At 45.7% G+C, this 20,117-nt stretch overlaps 1 protein-coding gene across 3 annotated transcripts in view; it reads left to right on the plus strand.

The window, feature by feature from the left end:
* The first annotated feature begins 1,149 nt into the window (after positions 1–1,149).
* ACSL1 (acyl-CoA synthetase long chain family member 1) overlaps positions 1,150–20,117 on the plus strand; it is a 37,964-nt gene continuing 18,996 nt past the window's right edge. Inside the window, exons 1-5 of one of the 3 annotated variants that reach the window (XM_032186828.1) lie at positions 1,150–1,230; positions 9,893–10,120; positions 16,208–16,322; positions 16,707–16,771; positions 18,028–18,129. In XM_032186828.1, the coding sequence (XP_032042719.1) occupies positions 9,926–10,120; positions 16,208–16,322; positions 16,707–16,771; positions 18,028–18,129 (477 nt within the window). In that variant the 5' untranslated portion in view covers positions 1,150–1,230; positions 9,893–9,925. Of the gene's footprint in view, positions 1,231–2,492; positions 2,564–9,687; positions 9,707–9,892; positions 10,121–16,207; positions 16,323–16,706; positions 16,772–18,027; positions 18,130–20,117 lie in introns of those variants that run through there. The other 2 variants (XM_032186829.1, XM_032186830.1) reach the window with 2 other exon arrangements.

The following is a 20,117-nucleotide window of genomic DNA, read 5'->3' on the forward strand; positions in this document are numbered from 1 at the left end:
GGGCTTTATTCGGATCGCTTTAGTTGTGCTGTGGACTCCATGGCTATTAGCAGCTACAGTGACTTAGATGCACTCCTGGAGGACATGTCCCCATTTCCTTTCAGGAGAAAGGAATCCGTTTTGCATTTGTGAGACCATCCACAATGCGACCGGAATACAGTTAAGCGGGGACTATCAGTACATGCACAAGTGTGCTCCTCCTTTGCGATGAGAAGGGAGTACAAGCTCTGGGCCTTGGGCAGTATTTAGATTTAGTCCTACACCTGGTATACTCCAGTAGAAACCAAGAGAGGTTGGTTGTCTTTATGTACAATAGAAGTACCTTCTATATTTTACAAAATATTATACATGTATTGGAATGTGTATAGTCTTGGCTCACACTGAAGGTAACTCAAACAACCTGTGAAACACAGGAGGCTGAAAACCATAGCACTACTCCATGTGTACGATATGGCAGGACTCTGAGATCGGGGTTGATGATTTACAAATGAAATGGGCCAGCGAAGCACACAGCCAAGCCACGGCAAGGTAACTTGACTTTCAGAGGTTGCTGAAATGACTCCAAGTTCCTCTGTTTTGTCACAGCACACCACAAACCTGCAGTCCCCTCACAAGCAGAATTTAGCGGTGGGTAACATATGGGTCTTGGGGTTGCAATGAGTTCTGTATCCCCTTTCATCATGAAATGTGCATCTTTTTAGCATCCTTGTACTGGATGCAGATGGCTTGTGTACAGCTGGAAGGAAAAGCTGCCCTCACAAGCTGTCACCTTGGCTTTGTAAGGTGTAAAGGGCTGCACCCTGCACTCCAAACCCTGCGAGCGAGCAGGCAAAGGAGGGACGAGGAGGCTCATCGGGGCTCCTTGAATTCAGGGGGATGAAGTGAGAGGGCTGAACCCCACAGGGAGAGAGGGACGGGGTGACTGACTGCCGGCCTGTCCCCGCTGCCTGCGGGGTCTGGGGCTGGCCGTGAGGGGTCGGAGCCGTCCCTGAGGGGCCGGGGCCGTCCCTGAGAGGCCGGGGCCGGCCGTGAGGGACCGGGACAGCCCCAGGCCCCGTGCAGGAGGCGGTGCGGGCCCTCTGTCCCTCCGTGCGGCGGCGGCAGGGGGCGGTGAGGGCGGAGGAGGCGGGCTCGCCACACGCACCCGCCGCTCCCGCCGTGCTCCGCTTAAATAGGGCGGCGCCGGGGGAAGCCGCGCACAGCCCTGCTCCGCCGTGCCGCCGCCGGGAGGTGAGCGGGGCTCGGGGGGATCCGCCACCATCACCACCGGGGGGACGGGGGCGAGGAGGAGGCCGGGGGGGCTGTCAGGGCCGGGCTGGGGCCTGCTGCGGGCGGCCTGCTTGGCCGGCTGTCAGCCGGGCTGCGGCGGGCACGGCAGCGCTGCCCGGCCCCCTGCCAGCCGTGGCGCAGCGCTGGCCGCCCGCTGGGCTGGGTGCCGGACCCGAGGGGGCTGCCGTGGGATACGGCGTGCTGTTGGAGCAGCGTCTCTTTATTTTTATCTATTTATTTTTTTTGGAGTGTGCTGTGAGATGACCCGGCCTAAAATGGAAGCTGAGGGGCTGGCAGCCCTTAGGCCGCCTGCCCCCTGCGAGGTGGGGATACGGAGCCAGGGGGTTCGCCCGAGCGCAGCGATGCTTTTGTTCCGAGGTGCGCGCGTTTGTTGTTCCTGTTCAACAGGAATTGCAACCCTGGAAGCCTCCTAAATTTCTAAAGGGCAAGCCCGTGAGCTGTCTGGGGTATTACCGAAACGCTTCTGGACACAGCAAGCCGTCTGAAGGCTTGCCTGCGTTGTGCCGGTGGCAGAGACGTGCTGGTGCTGTCCTGTGACGGGAGGCACTGACATCTGCACCAGCTGCTCCCGGAGCCCCGTGCTGCTGCACTTGTGCCTGGGTGAAACCACTCTGCAAGGTGTAAGCAGGCTTCTTGGACATGCCGCCTTGCAGGGAGCAGTGCTGTCTCCTCAGCCTGCTTGGGAGCTTTTGTATCTGCACCCCTGTGCTGGGGAGTGTGCTCTGGCGTGGGGCTGAGGCTTTGCAGATCGAGAGGTTCAGCTCAGATTGCTCGGATTGAGAAGGTGTTGAGCTGAGGGGAAAAACACCTTTCTCGTCTCCTATCACCAGTAACACCTAATGTAGAAAAAGGAAACACGGAGCTCCTCATGGAGCTGTATGGCTGTTGGCTGATTCCTTGAAACGGAAAGATATCAAGTGTGTTTATACTGGAATACAGAAACTACCAGGGGGTTGGATGAACAGCTTGTAGTTACGAGTATCTGTTCTGTGTAGTACTCAATTCAAGGTCCTGAGCAACTGGCCTTAGCCTATTCTGGGGGCTGCCGTGATTATGTTGAATCAAAAGGCTGCTTCTAAATTTGGTAGATACTGTTTTACAACCACAAATCTCCCAGCTTGAGGTTGGAAGTAGGTCATCAGTTCTTGAGAAGCCTGCCCCTGAGTAGCCTTTCGCGTCAAGGGCAAGTACAAGGTTGGTATCTGTATCAGTGGAAAAATAAAACCAGCAATTCACATGGAAGGAAAGAAAACTCTTCAAAATAGTTATCTGGGTAAGTAACTCTCCTGTTTCTTTGAGTAAAGCCTCTGTAACTGACTCTCCTACCTGATCGCTCCACTGCAAATTAATGCTGCATTGGATTTTTGGAGGAGGTAGATCATACCCTTTTCAGACCCAAGTGTGTTAATCTCCAGTGGGGAGGCGTAAACTCTTTCTATTTCCTCTACAAGAAGACATTTTAGCTTGTGTGAGCAATAGAATACAATAGTGGTGTTGTTTGTTTTGGTCTTTCTATTTATTTTGTACAAGTCATGATAATGCATATGACTGGAATGGGTAGACTCAAAGGCTAATGGCACCAGACCTCTCAAATGTGCAGCAGAGGGAGAGGTTCTGGCCCAAGGGAGTACATTGCTTGGTAAATCAGGCTTCTGGTAGTGTGACGTGAAGATTGGCTGCCTCATTCTGCTTCTGTGCTGGGCTAAACTGCAAGTGGAAAATACACAAAATACTTTGTTAAAATATAACCAGTGGTAACTCCTCAAATACTCACAAGTAGGAGGGGAGATGGCTTGTCTGTAGGTACAGGACTTTGTGTGGGAGTTCACTGAGCTGTGTGGCTGAGGGAAGGGCTGCTGAACAGTACTGACCTTTGCAGGCAGCAGCCTGAACCCTGCCTGCAGGTGGGGGGCTCGCTCTTCTGCAGGTCCTGCCTGACTCCTGGTAACACACAGGCTTCTGCTCTCCTTCTGTCTTTGGAGTTAGTCCTCTACAGAGGGCAAAATACAGTAGTGAAACACTTATTTTGGTTAAGGATTGAACCTTAGTACTGGTAGTTTGTCCAACATTGACTGAAAACAGCTTCTATGGTTTGATAGAGAACAGGGGAAAAAAGCTTTCTCTTATTGCTGGACTTCTTTATTTAAGGCTTATAGCAGAAATGCATGATGTCCTGTGGCAGCAAGCTGTTTCCAGAAAAGGACTTCTGGCTTTATATGAATTGCAGTTCTTAAAGAACTAAGCTTTTTTAGCCTGATGCTGCATGTGCTGTGTTTTTGACAACTTGCTCTCTGCAGTTGGGCTGCATTAATAGGCCAGTGAGGAGGGGTGAGCTTCCTGGAGAAGAAAGGTCCCTTTGGAGGAGATAAAGGGGCAGCCTAATACCAGGTGCCAAGGGGAGCTGCTTGGTTTGTCATAGCTTTCCTGTGGTGCTAGTGTTGGGAGAGCACTCTGGTGAACCAGTTGCTCCTAGGAAGTACTCACTGATCTGCCTGGCCTCAGTGCTGTGGGTTACACGCTTTTAAGCTTTCCTCTGAATGTAAACATCACTGATACAGCATGGCTGAAGTATGCCTGACCCAGGTTACCCTTTGCTGTGGCTGTCAGGTGAGCAAAGCATGAGTAAGAAACTCATTGTTGCGTGGTCTCAGGTGAGTACTTGAGGCATATGTTAACTTGAGGTACACGCAGGGCTTTCCTGGAAAAAGCAGCACGAATAAGTTGGCACGAGCTACTCAAGCTGTTAGTGCCACCAGGAAGCCGCCAGCTCAGGGCAGTCCCCTCTGTGGGGTGACTGTCATCTGTGCTGTGTTTGGGCTGAGATAAATCAACAGGGGAGTGTCACAGTGCTGGACAGAGTTGTAGGGATGCAGTTCTAAAGGGGAAAGCAACTTAGGCTTCAAAATAGGTGTTTGAGCATTTTTGTTCCTCCTTGAAGAGGAGAGACTGGTGAGACTTTCAGTGGCTGCTGTGTGTGTGTAGGTGCCGATCAATGGGAGCACTTCAGTTGGTCATGGTCTCAGGCGTTAGTGGGAGGTACTGATTTCTTCAGCGTGGTGGTGTTACCAAGCGCTGCTGAAGGGTGCAGGCTGCACGAAAGACATCGATCGAGCCACATGACAGGAATCCACTTGGCGTCTGAACTGCAGTGAACCCCAGTGACCTCGCTGGTGCGCGCTCAGATTACTTGCTGGGCCTCGTCAAGAGGCAGGAATCCAGGTGTTGTTCCATCTGTTGTAGGAGGGTCGCGGCCAAGTGTCTGAGGACAGGGCTGTGACTTTGCCTGTCAGTGCGGGACGGGGCCTTGACACATCCCTGTCAGATGCAGTGCTCCAAGGTTGCAACAAGCCTTCACTGCTGCAGCTCATTGAGTCACCGTGTCCTGCCTGGTAGGGCTGAATCGAGCTGGCAGGCTGCTTCCCTCCAGCCATCTGTCTGTCCCTAAATGAAGGGACACAGCCCTCAGAGGCAACCCAAACCACTGCACGGTGCCCTGTGCTTGCTCGGAGCCAGGCTGGGGGGCTGCAGGCAGCTGGGAGGCTCAAATTGTTGGGGGGTGAATATGGACAAGTAGGTCCCTGTGGGATGGGTTCCTCATTAAGAGCCTTTGGATTCTTTCTTCATCACTGTTGCAGGAAAGCGAATTTGGCAGCTAACTGCTTCAGAAGCAGGGTTTCTAGCTCTGAAACCTGGGTGGGGGGTTCTGGGTAAGGTAAGATACTTAGGTTCCTTTTAATTGGAGAAAGGGGGATGGAGGAGGAGGCTGGAGCAGCTGATGGGACCCTGCTACATTTCAACAGTATTGGGTTTGTTTGGGAGAGCCCCTTCTGGCCACTCGCATGTTATATGTGCCATGCTGAGCACCGTGCAACACATCCTGCTGCAGCCTTTCTGTCAAAGGAGGCTTAATCTGAGAAATCTCCTTCAGGTTTTAATGACCTCTGCTCCTCCGTGTCTTCAGGGTGCTTGTGGTTTCCCTGCTGGGTACGGCTGGCTCTGACACGGGTGGCTGCAGGACCTCAGTCAAGTTACTGCCTTGGCTGCAGGGCAGGGGGCAGAGAGTCCTGGGAGGTTTTAGATGTGGTGTCTGGGGTTACGTGCCTGAGGTGTAACTGCAGCTGGAGGAACCGAGGGGCAGCTGTGCTGTCTTGTTTCCTTCTGGGAGCTAGTGGCTATCTGCTCATCTAGCTGGGAACTGGCATCAGAACTAACCCAGGAAGGCTGGCTGTGCTAGACCACCTCTCCAGTGTGCGTGCACCACCCACCAGCTGAGTCCCCAGCCAGCAGAGGCTTGCAGGAATGTGCATCTGGGAAGGATTGGGCTGGTTGAAACTTAAGCTGATTGTAAATTGCACCATGAGATTAGGATTAGGTATCTATTCAGGCAAGGATTTCTTTTGTCAGTAGCCAAAGCTGTTAGTTGCACCCTCTTGTACTCTGCATTAAAGCTAGGATGTGATTCCGCACTTGGCTCCTCTTTAAAGGAGGAGTGGAGAAAGGCTTGGGCATTAGGGAGACACTGGGAGCTGGGGGGTGTAACCTGTAGCAGTAAGAAAAAAAAAAAACAAACAAATTGCTCAACAGCTCAGGCGAACCCAAAGGTAGGTGGGTGGCTGGTAACCTCTTCCAGCCTTCCCCAGTGAAAACATCCTGGGGCCACACAGCTCACAGCGAGAGGAACTGCAGGAGAAGCTGCCCTCCTTTCTGTAGGAGCACAGAAATAGGGTGGCTGCTCCTAGGCCGTGTGGGGAGCTGGCCTTTCTCACCAGCATCCTGCTGCCCTCAGTGTTAGGGCAGGGGAAAGAGGCTGTTGGCTCCTGGGGCTGTTTTCCCTGCAGTGAAGGAGCTGACGGCTGCTCTCCCGTTCTCTTCCGTCGCTCTCGGACCACGTCTGGCCACGGCCGGACAATGGGCAGGCTGCTGCCCTCTGTAAATAGCCCATTGTGCGCCCGGAGTAGGAGCAGCAAAGAACGGCCGAGTGCTGCCAACTTGGGCCGCTGCCTCGAGATACTGGCTCTGCTGTGAGGAATGAGCCCTGGGTGCTGCGGGGGGGGTGTGTGCACGCAGAGAGCTGGCTTTGTCTGAGCTGTGCAGACCTCTGAACTGATGCGATGAGTGTAGAGGGATGCGTTCAGGGGCTGGGGTTGGAAACTGCTGTTTCTGCAGAGCACAGGTAATTAATTACCTTTGGCATCGTTCTTCTGCCCTGCTACTAGAACCCCTTTCCTGTATCTGCCTGGTTTAGCTTAACTAAAACCAAACCAGCCGAGGTCTATTGGTTGCTTTGAGGAAAGTGGGTTTTGACCTGCTCAGGCGCTGTCCCTTGTGCCCCAAGCAGCAAGCTGAGTGTCAAGGACTGGTGCTTCTCACCTGGGACCTGCCTCTTGGAGTCGCCAGCCATGGCCTGCAGTCAGTCACCACGTACCACCTCATGGTAGGACCTCGTTCCACAGTCCACTGCCTGCAGCCCAGACCCTATCTGGGTAAGAAGTGACTTCAATACCCAAGTTTTTGGAAAAGAACATGGAGCTACAACCACTGGTCTCGTTGAATCTTGTTGGCCTTGCACAACTGCCTCCGTGTTGAGTGTCCTACCACCAAGTAGTTCAAAGTGCTTTTCTCCAAGCAGGTGGCTCATGCTGACTGCAGTTGGAGTTAATAGCGTACTGATCACTCTTCTGGTGGCTGAGGTGAAAGGTGGGGGCCAAACTTCAGTGAAGCTTAGATGGGGAGGTCCATAGGTAGCGGCTATGGAGTGCCCAGGTGTGGGTGAGCTCCACAATTTGAAGGGTAAGTTGGTGCTGGGGGGTGGAAGTAACAGAGATGAGTGGAGTGTGTGGAGCCTTGCTAGGCTGTCTTGCTTGTCTTGAGTAAGTAGGCTTAGCTGGGCCCTTACTCAAGGAAAAGGACTGAAGGCCAGGTCTAGTTGCATTAAAAAGACCTTTGTGGACTTCAAACTGTTCTCCTTAATCACGGGGAAGACCTTGGATGCCTGATATGGTTGGAGCATAAGCCAAGTAATTACTGGGATGGATTGAAGAAGGGTGTTGAAACCTCATCTTTTTTTGGGGGGCACATTCCTATATGTTCATGAATGTGAGTTCTTGTTGCATCTGACTTCATCTTAACTGCAGAAAGAGTTGGTACGACCCAGCTGATAGTGTTAAAGCTAGGAATTGCTTCATTCTGCGGAGAACTTTGTCCTGATCTTGTCTCTCTGTGCTGATGAGGCAGGAGGTGTAATAAACCAGCCTCCCTCAACACAAGCATAAGCAGTGGTTTCAGTTATGTAACTGAAATTCAAGAATGTTTTGTTATAAATTTCTCTACAAACAACTGGTCAAAGAAACAAAGAGTGGCAATACTCATTTTTCTTTACCTTGTCCTAAATCATCCCAGCTTCTTGACTACAATAGGACTTCTATGTGAACTAAATGAAGGTGTTTACTGCAGTTCTTGTCAGCTGTAATAGCACACCAGCCCTCTGAAAGAATAATTCTCTAATTACCCTGCATTCCTGAATTATACAGTATGTGAGCAGGATATATCCTGACTAACACAGAGAGGGAAGCAAGTATTTAAGTCAGAGCTGCTTATTGTGAGGCTTGAGGAAGAAAGAGCTCAGCTTGCTCTCTCCCTTACATATACTTTACCTCCCCTTTTGCTAATCTAATAGCATGGTGTCTAAGAGGATATCTAAAACTGATTTGTAAGCCAAGCCTTTCTTGTTGGAATTGGTTTGTTCTTAGTGTTCATCTATGGAAAGTTAAAACATCAGTTTTTCATGCCTGCAACGCAGAAAAGTAGTTTATGTATAAAAAGTGATGCCATAGTGATCCTAATTGAGTCAGTAATTTTTTATGCTAAGAAAAGATGAAGAGACTTCTTGATACACTCAGTTCTTCTCTACCTTTCAGTACTACAGCTTGAGGTGCCACAGATTTGTGGTGCAGTCTGCTGCGTGTTGCAGTGCGAATAACCAAAAAGCGCTTCCGTAGTGGCCCTAGGCCATGCAGTCAGCTACCTGGAGACACAAATACAGGGAAAGGCAGTGCCCCTGGGCTTGGTGGGGCTGGGACCTGTCCAGAGATGGACCTGGCACCCCTGTCCGTGACCTTATTTCAGACTGTCCTCCTGCTGACGTGCTCTAGGGGACCCTGCTGGAGCAGGGGGTGGACTCGGTGATCCCAGAGGCCCCGTCCAGCCTCAGCCGCGCTGTGCAGCGTTGTGAAACGGTGGGCCCTTTGAACCATCGTAAGGTGTTCTTGCTGTCTCTAGCAAATCCTTCTCAAATACTGGTTAGTCTCCTTATGGACTAGCCGACTCACTCCCCTGTCTAGCTGAATAACCGATGGCAGCAACAAAGATTTCAGCAGCGGACTGTAAACTTGAGATTTTTTCCCTGTAGAAGTGAGATGTTAGCCTGGTATGCTTGGTTTCAGAAATGAATGCACCTCTAATTCTGGCCGCTTGGATTTCAGCGTCTCATATACCACCGCCGTGCAGTAGTGTATTGCTCCACAGCACGTCCTAGCCATCCAAACACATCTGACACTCCCTAGGTCTCTTGCTGTGTTGTCTCTTGCCAGTGGCTGAGCTGCAGGGACCCGAAGGAGCACGCCGTGGGGCTGAAGGCAGGAAGATGAGGCTCTGGCCACGTCCCTGGGTGGCAGGAGGCAGCAGCCGTCCTTCAGCGCTGCGGGCCTGCTGCTGTCACCTCTAACCCAGTGGGCAGGAGCCCCTGGCTCTGGCATGTGACAAACGTCCCCGGGGACCTTGGCAGGGGAGGAGGGCACCAGCTGAGCTGCCCGCGAGGCTTTTTTCTGCGGCCGCTTCTTGCTGTGGAACACCCGCGTCAGCTCGCGGGGAGGCAGGGGCGAGGAGTCGCCTTTCCTCAGCTCTCTGCATGGACGTGACGGGTAAAACGTGCTTCCTGTGCTTGTTTATACCGCGGCTTGCTGCGGCCCCACAGATGCTGCTTTGTTCTGCCTCGTGTCCGAAGACGAATTGTTGGTGTGACGCCGGGAGAAATGGGAAGGCAGCTAGCACGGTGGGCTGCAGGGAGAGCCTTCCTGCAAGGCTCTGCAGAGCTCTCTGTGCACGGCTGAGGGGAGAGCAGGGAACAGGAGGTGAAAACTCCTATGCTCCTGCGGGATTAGGTTGCTCTCTGTTGGGTTAGTGCCGGAAAGTAAGCCAACGTAGCCCTGCCCTCTCTCCCCCGAGTCCCATGTGACACTGACTCTTTAAACAGCCTTGTGCTGTAGCTGTTCTGCCAGTAAAGGTCTAGCACTTCTGCAATACTATCCTTCAGACAAAAAACAAAGCATACAATCCTGTTTTGTTAAAATGCAGCGTCTTAAGTGATATCAAAACCCTGGAGAAATTTCTTCCTGTCAGCCACACCTGTTTTTCCAGAGTATGAACTAGTAATTGCTTATTTACGTAATTGCATTACAGGAATCTAAAGATATTGCTTGCTTAGTGGCAGATAAAGTCGTTTTGATAGTGAGAAGCTGGTAGGACAAAGCATACATTGCTCTCCCATAACAATGCTGCATTGAAGCAGAATTTCAAATCTGTCTAATTCTTTTCCTGTCAACAGATTCCAGCTCTGGGACAACTGCACTAAACTACAATGCAAGCACATGAGTTGTTCAGACATCTACGGATGCCAGAACTTGGGGATGTCAGGCAGTATGTGCGCACCCTTCCAACCAACACGTTGATGGGTTTTGGTGCTTTTGCAGCTCTCACAACCTACTGGTATGCAACAAGACCGAAAGCATTAAAACCACCATGTGATTTAGCAATGCAGTCTGTGGAAGTAGAGGTAAGTGTCCCTTTATGCTGTCATTCACTGAACTTTGGAGCCTACAGCAGTCACTGCTTATGCAGTGTTTCTGAACTGGAGAGGGGCAAACACTGCTCTGGAGTATGGCTTGGGCTCTTTTTTTGGCTTGCTGAATTTGAAAACCAAGTTGAGGTTTCAGGTCACTGATGATAACTAGCATGGGGGAAAGACTGGTGAGAAGAGCTTCTGATCTGAGTGGTGGGAGGAAACTTGTGAATGTTAGAGCTGGCACAGCGCAGTTTTCTACTTCAAAACTGTTTAGGCGATGACTTATTAAACTAAGTCTTGGTCTGAGTGTGTACGGTGGGGTGTACTGATGAGACTAATACTATTCTGTTACAATATCTAGCTTATAATAGCTGACAGATGAGACTTTATATTAGGTTACAAGCATGAAGAGGGTACTAACTGTCCTGAAATGATCTGCGGAAAGATATGAGTCCTGCCAAGACAGCCCAGCCATAGAGTAAGTTGAAATTAAAGCAGCCATGTACCAAACTCTGGATATGCTGGCTTAGTTTTTCCTCTTGATTTCAGAGGTGCAACGTTGCAGTTAGGTGGTCTTAATACTGAAGTCAAATACAGAAACTGACTGGAAAGAACTCTTGTTTAGAAGGAAATACAGACAACTGATTACATGGTTGGTTTCCTGAGCAGCAGTTTTTATCAATTTCCCTGTTTACTACAGAGTCACTGTTTTATGATGGATTTCATTCTCTCTATTTCCTCAGAGTATACAAAGTATTTCCTTTCCTGAAGGAAGGAGATAGCTTTGGATGCTTGTGATCTTCAGGTGAGGTTTTTACAAAATATAGGAAAATAAGGGTGACAGTTTACAGCATTACTCTTGATAGTCAGAAATGACATCTATGGATTTCTTCATACATCTTTGCAACCAAAGAATCCCTTTACATGAGATGCTTTTGTGTGGAAGACCCCATTTGGGTGTCCTGTGTCACAGGTGGTTTATGTGACATCTTGAGCTTAAGAGTAGATGTGACAGTAAACTGATATAAACAAATGTGGCAGAGCAGTTTGAAGTTTACAGTAGGTAACATAACCTTTCATGAGCTTTAGCAAAACACTCTTGTCATAGCCTCAGATCACACATTTCTTTCTCTGTATGTTTCATGATAGTGGAGCTGAAGAATGAAGCATCAGTTGGCCCCTCCATTCAGCAGCTTAGTTTCTTAGTCTCTTTTCCAGTATGGTATACTGGTAAGCTTGCCTACACTTTGTGTTACTGTCATGAAAACAAAGCAAGTAATGGTCCACTGTTAGAATTGCTGAAAGGAGACAAATGTGTTCTGGCAATGTGGTAGCTACAAAAACATCTCTCTGCAAGAAGCACATATATTTTAAGGATTCAGAGGCTAGATCTCACTTCTGGTGAGCTTTCCCAATCTGGACAGCAGCTATTTAGACAGTATATAGAATATTCTTGTAGAACTACATGTTTTAGTGGCTGCAATAAACCAGCTGTGAAGCCTTCCAGCTGTGGAGTGCCTCACTACCCAGTGCAGGCTGGGGGGGCTTTGCACTGGAAGATGGTGGAACTGCAGCTTTTAAAGGCCGTAATGTGACAAATGTTTATGTGCTTGAGACTAGACAGCAGTCTCAGCTCACTACCTTTTACCTCTTCAAGTTAAATAGCTCATCACTTATGGATTCCATGATTAAAATTGTTCTGTAGCATGAAACCTCACTAAAAATACTTAATTAGTACAATATGGATCAATTGAACATTAACATCAGCTCTGAGCAGAGCAGAATAGGTAGTGGGATTACTTTTCATTGCCCATTCAGAAAACATTAGTAGAAAGAAAGGCTAGTGTTAAATGAAGAGCAGCTGAATGTTTTGTCTTGAGGATGAAGAGCTCAAACTTTAATATCTTGAAATGACCGAGATCTGCCCAGGTCTGTTTGACAGTTCAGATAAAGCCCTCATCAATATGATGCTGCAAGCCATCTCAAACTGTAATCAAATGAGAATGTATGTTGAAGTGAGTTTCACATCTGTTAGTGGTACTTTTAACGATGGTACCAAGTGTAATGCAGTGCTTGAAATCCCATCTCTTGCTATGTTTGCTCAGAACTTCACTTCATGTACTCCATTCTCTTAGCTGTGTTAAGATGGATTGTCACTTCCACAGGAGAAAAATGTAAACCACTGCTCTCAGATTACGCCTTAATTTCTTCTTGTTTAATCAGAAGAGACGTTCAGAGGTTTAGAGAATCAGCAACATGCTCCAAAAGAGATGTAGCAGAACACAATTCTACACAGTTGTGAATATCAAATCTACCTGTTTGTTAATGGTTATAACTTTGAGTTGTAAATATGCTTCTGCTTAAGTCTTGCTCATGACATTCTCTTGGTATCTAATGAAGCTAAATGAAGCCAGTGACTGGCATAGGATTTCTATGCCTTCTGATAAGCCTTCATAGCTTCCTTAAAGGAGGAAAAATACCCTATTTACTGCTGTTCAAGGTCACTTCATGGCTCTGAAAAGCTGTAATTTAGTAGGTCAGCACCCAGTGACCTATTCTAACCAACACTGAGTAAGCACAGAGATTGTATGCTGAGTTAAATGGGCTCCAAGTTACTGGAAGTATCTGCTTTCTTTTAGAGTAGGTGCCACAAAATACATGGACTGCAGTCTTTGAAATGTACATGCCACAGTTCCATTTCACAGGGAAAACTGTTTTCAAAGCTGTAAACACAATATGAATTTTGTGAGAATGAGGCCTCAAAGTGAAAGCCTCTCAGGATTCACTTGAATCTGCTGTCTGTGGAAGGGAAAACAAGATTAAGAATGATCATAAATAAGCTTGAGACTATTGCTGAGACTCCTGCTGTACTCAGTTGTGCACTATACCAAAGATTTCAGTGCTGCAATAAGGCCTTAATATTGTAAGAGTGTGAGTTCTTGCTAAATCATATTTGTGACTCTTTAGGTGCATTTGGATCTGTCTGCTTATGGATTGCTTTTAGTTGGTGATGCATATTTAAAGAACCTGAACTATTGATTGAAGAGTGCAGGATGTATGGCTGTCAAATACATTATGTCATGCTTTAAAAATGCAAGTACTTCTCTTGGGTCAAGTTCTCCCGGAGTATGTAGAAATAGGGTGTGTAAACAGTAAGGATGTGAATATTGCCCTGTAAGGGTTTCGGTTGGACTTCAGCTTTCTTCCTTGGAAAGACATTCAAATATGGAGAGTGGTATTCCACTCATGAAGACTTTTAAACCTCCATGCACTTTCCTGATGGTACAGGAACTCTGCCTTGTCTTGTCTTGCAGTAACTGCTTGATTAGACCTGTGCTTCTCTCCATATTAAGGGATTGATTTGTAGCTGTTGTGTGCTCACCTGGGGATTAACGTTCTTAAAACTACATGGCTAGCTTGAAATCCTAGCTTGCACTTCTTGCTGCTCAGAACATGCATGTTAGTGACCCAAGCGTTGCTTGGCAGTTTACTTTCCCTTAGGAACATGGAAATGAGACCTCTTGCCTCTGAGGCATGGTTGAGACAGCAATATGTTTTGACAGTGCTGCTCATCCTAACCACCCTGTATCAACACGAAGTAAGCCTATGTCTTAAAGTGGCTGTCTTGTGTTACAATCAGTGCCTCTCTGGGTTATGTAATATGTCTCTTTTATAGAATAAATTTCTTTCCTTAAGATGCAGCTATTACAAACCAATCTAAGGTCTTACTCTTAATGTCTACAAGCTGCTGCATAATTGCTCATCTTCTTGTGACAACCTAAAATGCTGCAATGGCTGTCTTAAACAAGTAACCCAAGGCTGTTCTTAGCATTAAAAAAACAAAAACAAAAACAAAAAAAACTTTATTTCTTGGCTCCTTAAGGACACTTTAAAACTGACAACCCTTCTGAGTGCTTGCTTCTGTACTGGGCCTGCCTGTTGGAGCCCATTCAGGTAACCTGTATGGAATCAGCCAAACATCCAGTCCTGAGGCTGAGATGTCTGCTGTGAACAACACTGCTCATTACTAGTCAAACTAAAAAGCACTTCTGCTACAAAGCTATGCCTGATGGTTGCACAAATATTCTGGTAAGGACCCTTTGTACAGGCTCTTAAAATAGTGTAATTCTAGTCCTTTATACTCCAAAGCAAAATTAGACCAATACCATAATGCCACCTAATAGATGACTTAAAAGTGGCAGCATGAGGTGAGGTCTGAATGATCTTCAGCATATCAAGGTGCCTTTTACCACATCTCTGAAGAATAATATTGAACTCCTGATGGTCCTCACACGAGAAGCTGTGTTCTTCAGTGGGAAGTGAATTTCTAGCAGCCCTAGAGTAAGAGCTAGCTTCACTTTGTGTTGAGAAGAGGAATTAAGTAAGCAGGATAAGCTGGTTATGCTTTCTTTTACTAATAAAACAACCAATGGGTTTCTGCAATAGCAGTCTGTAATAGTTTCTTAATTCCCTTGTGAAGAAGGGGAGTGCAGTCAGCCCTGAATCTAAGCAGTGTGCTCTCTGCCTGATGAGCCTCGTCCTCGGGCTCAGGTAGTGCTTCAGGCCCTCTGAAAGCTGCTTTGTAGTTCTGAGCAGTGGGGCATGTAAACAAAATAGTACCAGCTCAGCTGAGAAGAAAACCAACTTCTTGGCAGTTGCCCAAGGAGTGACTTAAGGTGTGATACTCACCTGCACAGAAACTGGAGCGCATCAAACATGGTGCCAAAACATTATGTATAGATGTTTCCTATGACTGTGGTTACAAACTGTGTGGCTTCATCTGCCTCTGGTTAGCTCCAGAGGTGGTAAAACTGGGAAATCTAAAAGCTGGCCCTGGTTATCCAATGTCTGTGAAACAAATGCAATAAAACTGGCAGTTTGGCTTTTCTTTCCAGGCAGAGATGTGTCCAAGTGATCAGTCCATTTCCTATAGAGTAGATGTTGGTCTGAGGGCAAGTATGCTCTTGAATTTCTAATGTTATGAGTGTTTGGAGGTAAGCTAGTCATTAAGTTGTTCTGGGCCATGTTCACAGTGTATGCTTCTGCTTACAGTCAAAGGAGTGGCAAGCATTACACATAGTTTTGCTGAAACAAGTCCAACTTGTTTCAGTTTTAAAATGTTTTTCCTTCTCTGATGAATCACTAATGTGCTAGCTCCTTTCCATGGACACGTGTGATATGACATCTGCAGTTAAACCTTCATAAACCTGTATCTGTCCAGTTATCTGTAACAGGTGCTCTCTGATCTTCCAGGGTACACTGAAATCAAAACCAGACCAATAGCCTGGGAAGCACTGAATTGCATCTGAACAGGTTTTTGACATCATGGGTGATGGTACAATACATGCATAGACTTAGGTAGACCAAGATTTCTTTGAAAGGGCCACAAATTGTCTACAACCACTGATAAAGAGGATTTTAGGTAATATTTACTTGAAACTGCTTAACCAGCTGTACTGTCTCCGTGTTAAGAATCTGCTTGGTAAGTGTCTGTCACCTGAACAGAACTAATAAGTGTGACCCAATAGTACTTGCACAACTGCAATTCCTGAAACTTTAATAGGTGTAAAATGAGATTATTTGACATAGCCTATTTATAGTAGCACATTAAAACTGACCATGCTTAAAATCATTTAGGTTTTGAAACCTGAGTCTGAATGTGGTTGTTTACTATTTCCTAATTGGAAAAGTAAATTAGGATCTCAGTGTTAACATCTAGAATGCTCCAGTTGAGGTTGGAGGGATTTAGAAAGCTTAACTGCTGATATAATGGGATAAAATGCTTCTAAAGAAGATCTTTGTCTAGTGAGGGGTGTCAAAGGGCATTTTGTGGTTCTTACATATTTGCTCTGTGCTCTCATGTAGCTGAGGTTAGGTTTTTGCCTTGTACTTTCAGTAATGCAGGGAGAAATAGCATCTCTTTAAATGCTGATGTCCTGGGAAACAGAAATGAAGTTCTCTCAAGCAGAATTTATTAAGACTCATAATGTTTAAAATGGATGAGATGTTTTTATTCCTTGAGGAATTTCCTGTTAATTTGTAACTAACAAGTGTCCAACCTTTTTAACTGTTTTTTAGGGTGGTGAGCATGCTCGAAGGTCCTCTCTCCTTAAGAGTGATGAATTGTTAACTTGTTACTATGATGATGTGAGAACAGTTTATGATATCTTCCAAAGGGGGTTGCATGTATCAAGTAAGTTTAAAGTTACTCTTTTCAATGGTGTCAAGAACTGAAGGTCTGGGCTCCTGAAGCCCAGTTGTGGGTGGGGGATGTCTACCCATCAATAAGATGAATTCATTAAATGTGAGCATCTTGAAGGCAAATCCAATTACAATCTCTTGTGAAGCAGCATTGTGTGAACTACGTCAGTGCTGTCTTCCTCAGCCTAAGCCAACCTTCCCCAGCTTCATTCCCTGCTTGCTCCCCTCCCCAGCTCCAAAATGGGGTTTGCATTCTGAAGGTATCTCCAAAGAATTACAGGCTGTCAGCTTAATGCTGCTGGGTGTGCAGTTAGTGTGCTGTTAAGACAGGAAGCAGGGGTTAAATTTTAAGAAACTTTTTATTGCTGTTTTTTAGATAATGGTCCATGCCTAGGTGTTAGAAAACAAAACCAGCCATATGAGTGGATCTCCTATAAAGAGGTAAGTAGCCTTTCTAGCTTTGTGCTAGATCTGCTTCTGCGTACTGAGACCATTCACACAACATCCAGTGGTGTGATACGAAAAGACTTGATTATTCATGGTGTTTTAAAGTAGCATCAAAATATTGCAGAAAGATTCTAATTCTTGTTAAAATCCTAAATGAACGGCCCCAAAAATATGTCCAAGGGGAAGAATACCTCCCGCACTTTGTTTATTCACTGTTTTATTTCTGAATGCATTTTGGATTATCTTGGCAGCTCTCAGCATTTTATCGCTGAATTGCGTAGAACTTGGACACTACTACAAAGCTGCAGCCTTTCAGAGGCAGTATTTGGAGGCTCAGAATACTACTATTATAGTCACTCATTTAAGAGGCTAGTTTTACTTTACAGATCTTATCCGTGCTTTGTGGTTATTTGTCTCAATAGTGCTGAATAATGCTTGCACAGAGTGTTAATAGATAGACTTCTACCTAGTAGCACGCTGCTTCATGATTGCTAAAAATATCTTTATGCAAATCTTCTTCTGGACAGCTCTGCATTTTCAGGTTGCTCCTGATTTAGTAAGTGATATCTTAAACTTTGCATAAGCCTTGTGTAGTATGTAGGGCTAGGGTCAGTACAGACCTTTTGTATGTAGCAGAGGTCACTTCCCAAGGTGATTTTGCTGGGTATTTATTAGGTACACCCTCTCATTAACAAAACTTTTTTGGTCAAGACATATAGATTCAAGTCATACGCTATATGGAAGGAGGAATTAGAAAATTACTTTCCCAAAAGCTTTATTTATTGAACTGTTTTGTCTCCTTTATTCTCATACTTCTTGAAGAGTAGAGTGGTATTCATGTAGGCACCGGGAATTCAGTAGTTCAGCAGTCTTCTGAAAGCAGCAGAAGGATGGCATATGTAATGTGTGTCATTGAGAAGTATAAAGCTGCATCACTCCAGGGTCACTTCTGGGGGTCGATACAAACACAACAAAATAGCCTCTTCTGCATGTGAGCATTAAATCTAAATTCAGACTTTAACAGTTAAAGTCCAGCTGGATTAAGTACTCTTGTGTTTTGTGTGTGAGTATGGTGTCTATATTCAGTCTTCAGTTTATCAAGGTCAGAGGGTATCCAAAATATCCTGGAAAACCACTGTCTACTTCACATTAGTTAATCTTCTTGTAAGGTTAAAGGAAAATGTTCTATGGGGTTTGTACTGTTAAGCTTGTCTCATCTCTTCGTTTGGCTTCTCTTTATTTTCCCCCAGGTTTCAGACAGAGCAGAATATGTGGGCTCTGCATTACTCCACCGAGGCTTCAAACCATCTCAAATCCAATACATAGGAATCTTTGCACAAAACAGACCTGAGGTAATTTGACAGTGTTTCTATTAGTGATCTGGCTGTTTCTGAAATGGCACACTTCTAAATCTATTGATTTTTTGCAGTGTACCAAGCTTCTTTACTATGAGTTTTTTGGAGCTGGGAAAGGGCTCATAGCTGACACTGCAGACCCACAAGCTACAGACATCTAGAGCTAAGAGCCAAAACTGATAGCTGACACAACTGTTAGTCTCTTATGCTCGGGAGCAGGGAATCCAAAGTAACTTCTCTCTTCTTTCTAGTTCATAGGCTTAATGGGAAGCTAATATAGTGCTTATTTGATTTAATGTTATCACCATTTGCTTTCTCTTAAAGTGACAAAGGAGTACTAGGTGACTCAAAGTATTTGGAAGTCACAAGATATTTAAACCCTTCAAAACTCAAGACCTTTAGTGATGAAATATTTGGACAAATAAAAGATGGCTAAAGGTGATAGAGTTCTCTCTGAAAGAGGCCCTGGACATCAAGATGCTGGGTGGGAAAACTCCCAATAAAGGCAAAAATGGAAAATTCCTTAACTTAATAAGGAGGCAGAAAGACTAAAAGTGATACAACCGAAGATCATCTGATAATGCAAAATGTCACAAACCTTTGGCAACTGTGGGGATGTTTTGATTAGCTGGTGTCTATTCATCTTAATCCAGGAGTGGTTCTAGATTGCTGTTACTAAAAGTAGTATGAACTGTTGAGTAAATGTTTGCATATTCTGCCTATTAAATCTATTTAATAGGGGTGAACTTCTAACTTATGTTTGTGCTTAGAGCTTCAGCTGGTGCTTGCTGTGTTAAGCTAATTTAATCCAAGCCTGTATCAAGACAAGAGGATGATTCTTAACTTGTCTAAAATATTCTGTCCATCTTAAATAAACTCTGGCAGCTGGATTCTATCTTTGAGAGCCACCTATTGTGTTGACGTGGCTAGAAGTTGTACCACTGTCTCTGGTCCTGGACAGCACTCTGCTGTTGGATCTTTTCTGATTTCCAGTTTGTCACAAAGCCTTTCCTTCTATCATTAAAGTGTGACAAGTGACTTTACACCCCCAACTTCCTTCTTTCCTAACAGAAAACCTAACTCTAGCATTGTGCAAGAAAAAACTTTTCAGACTCTTAAATCTGGTAACTTGCTTGGATTCTTCTGCTGGAATTCTGGTTCTAACAGCTATGTTTTTCCTATTATGGCTGGGATGGCTCCAACTGGGAATCTGTTAAATGAGTGTACTTACAACATCAAGTAGAAATGAATAAAACAGGGAGCCAGATGTTAGCTAGGTAGACCTTTGAGTGCAAAGAAACTGGCCATCTGTTTTCCAGGGGCTTTGTTGATATGGAAAGTAGAATCTATGACTGTTAGGTCAGTGGATTTTCTGAAGGAGGGCATGGCAGTGTGGTCTGCTTATGGATGACAAAAACAAAATGTGCTTGAATTACTTCATTCCAGCAGGCTTTGAGCTGGATCAGAAATGAGCTGGAAAGACCTGTTTAAGCCAACAACTTCAATTCTGGGGTTTTCCCTACTGAAAACTACTGGATGAGTGTTGTGACATCCAGAATAAAATCACTAATCCAGACAGGAGATTATGTGAAGGTTTTTGTTAGTGATTCACATTTGTCAGTCTGGGGAACTGCTGGGAAAATCCCCTGGGGGGGAATCCTAGCAAGTTACTTGTTTAAACGTTCAGTAGAAAAATAAACTTTGGTTAATAAAAACTACTTTCCCTCTGAGTAACTGAAAAACAGATCTCTTCTACAAGTAGGGAACTTGTATTTTAAGTTGAGGGGGAAAAGCACAGTGAAATATGTGGTTTCCCTTAATAGATCATAGCCACATCAGAAAAATGGAAACTTTCAGACTGCCTCAATTCAGTACTAGCTGCTTGCTTGGGCTTTTAGAGGACTCCAGTGTTGAGGTTTGCTATTTGTTTAAATATTGTTTTAAATTGAGATGCTAAAAAGAAAAGAAATATCACTGGTCCAGAA

The sequence above is a fragment of the Aythya fuligula genome, chromosome 4 (assembly GCF_009819795.1).
Source record: "Aythya fuligula isolate bAytFul2 chromosome 4, bAytFul2.pri, whole genome shotgun sequence".
NCBI classification, from domain to species: Eukaryota; Metazoa; Chordata; class Aves; order Anseriformes; family Anatidae; genus Aythya; species Aythya fuligula.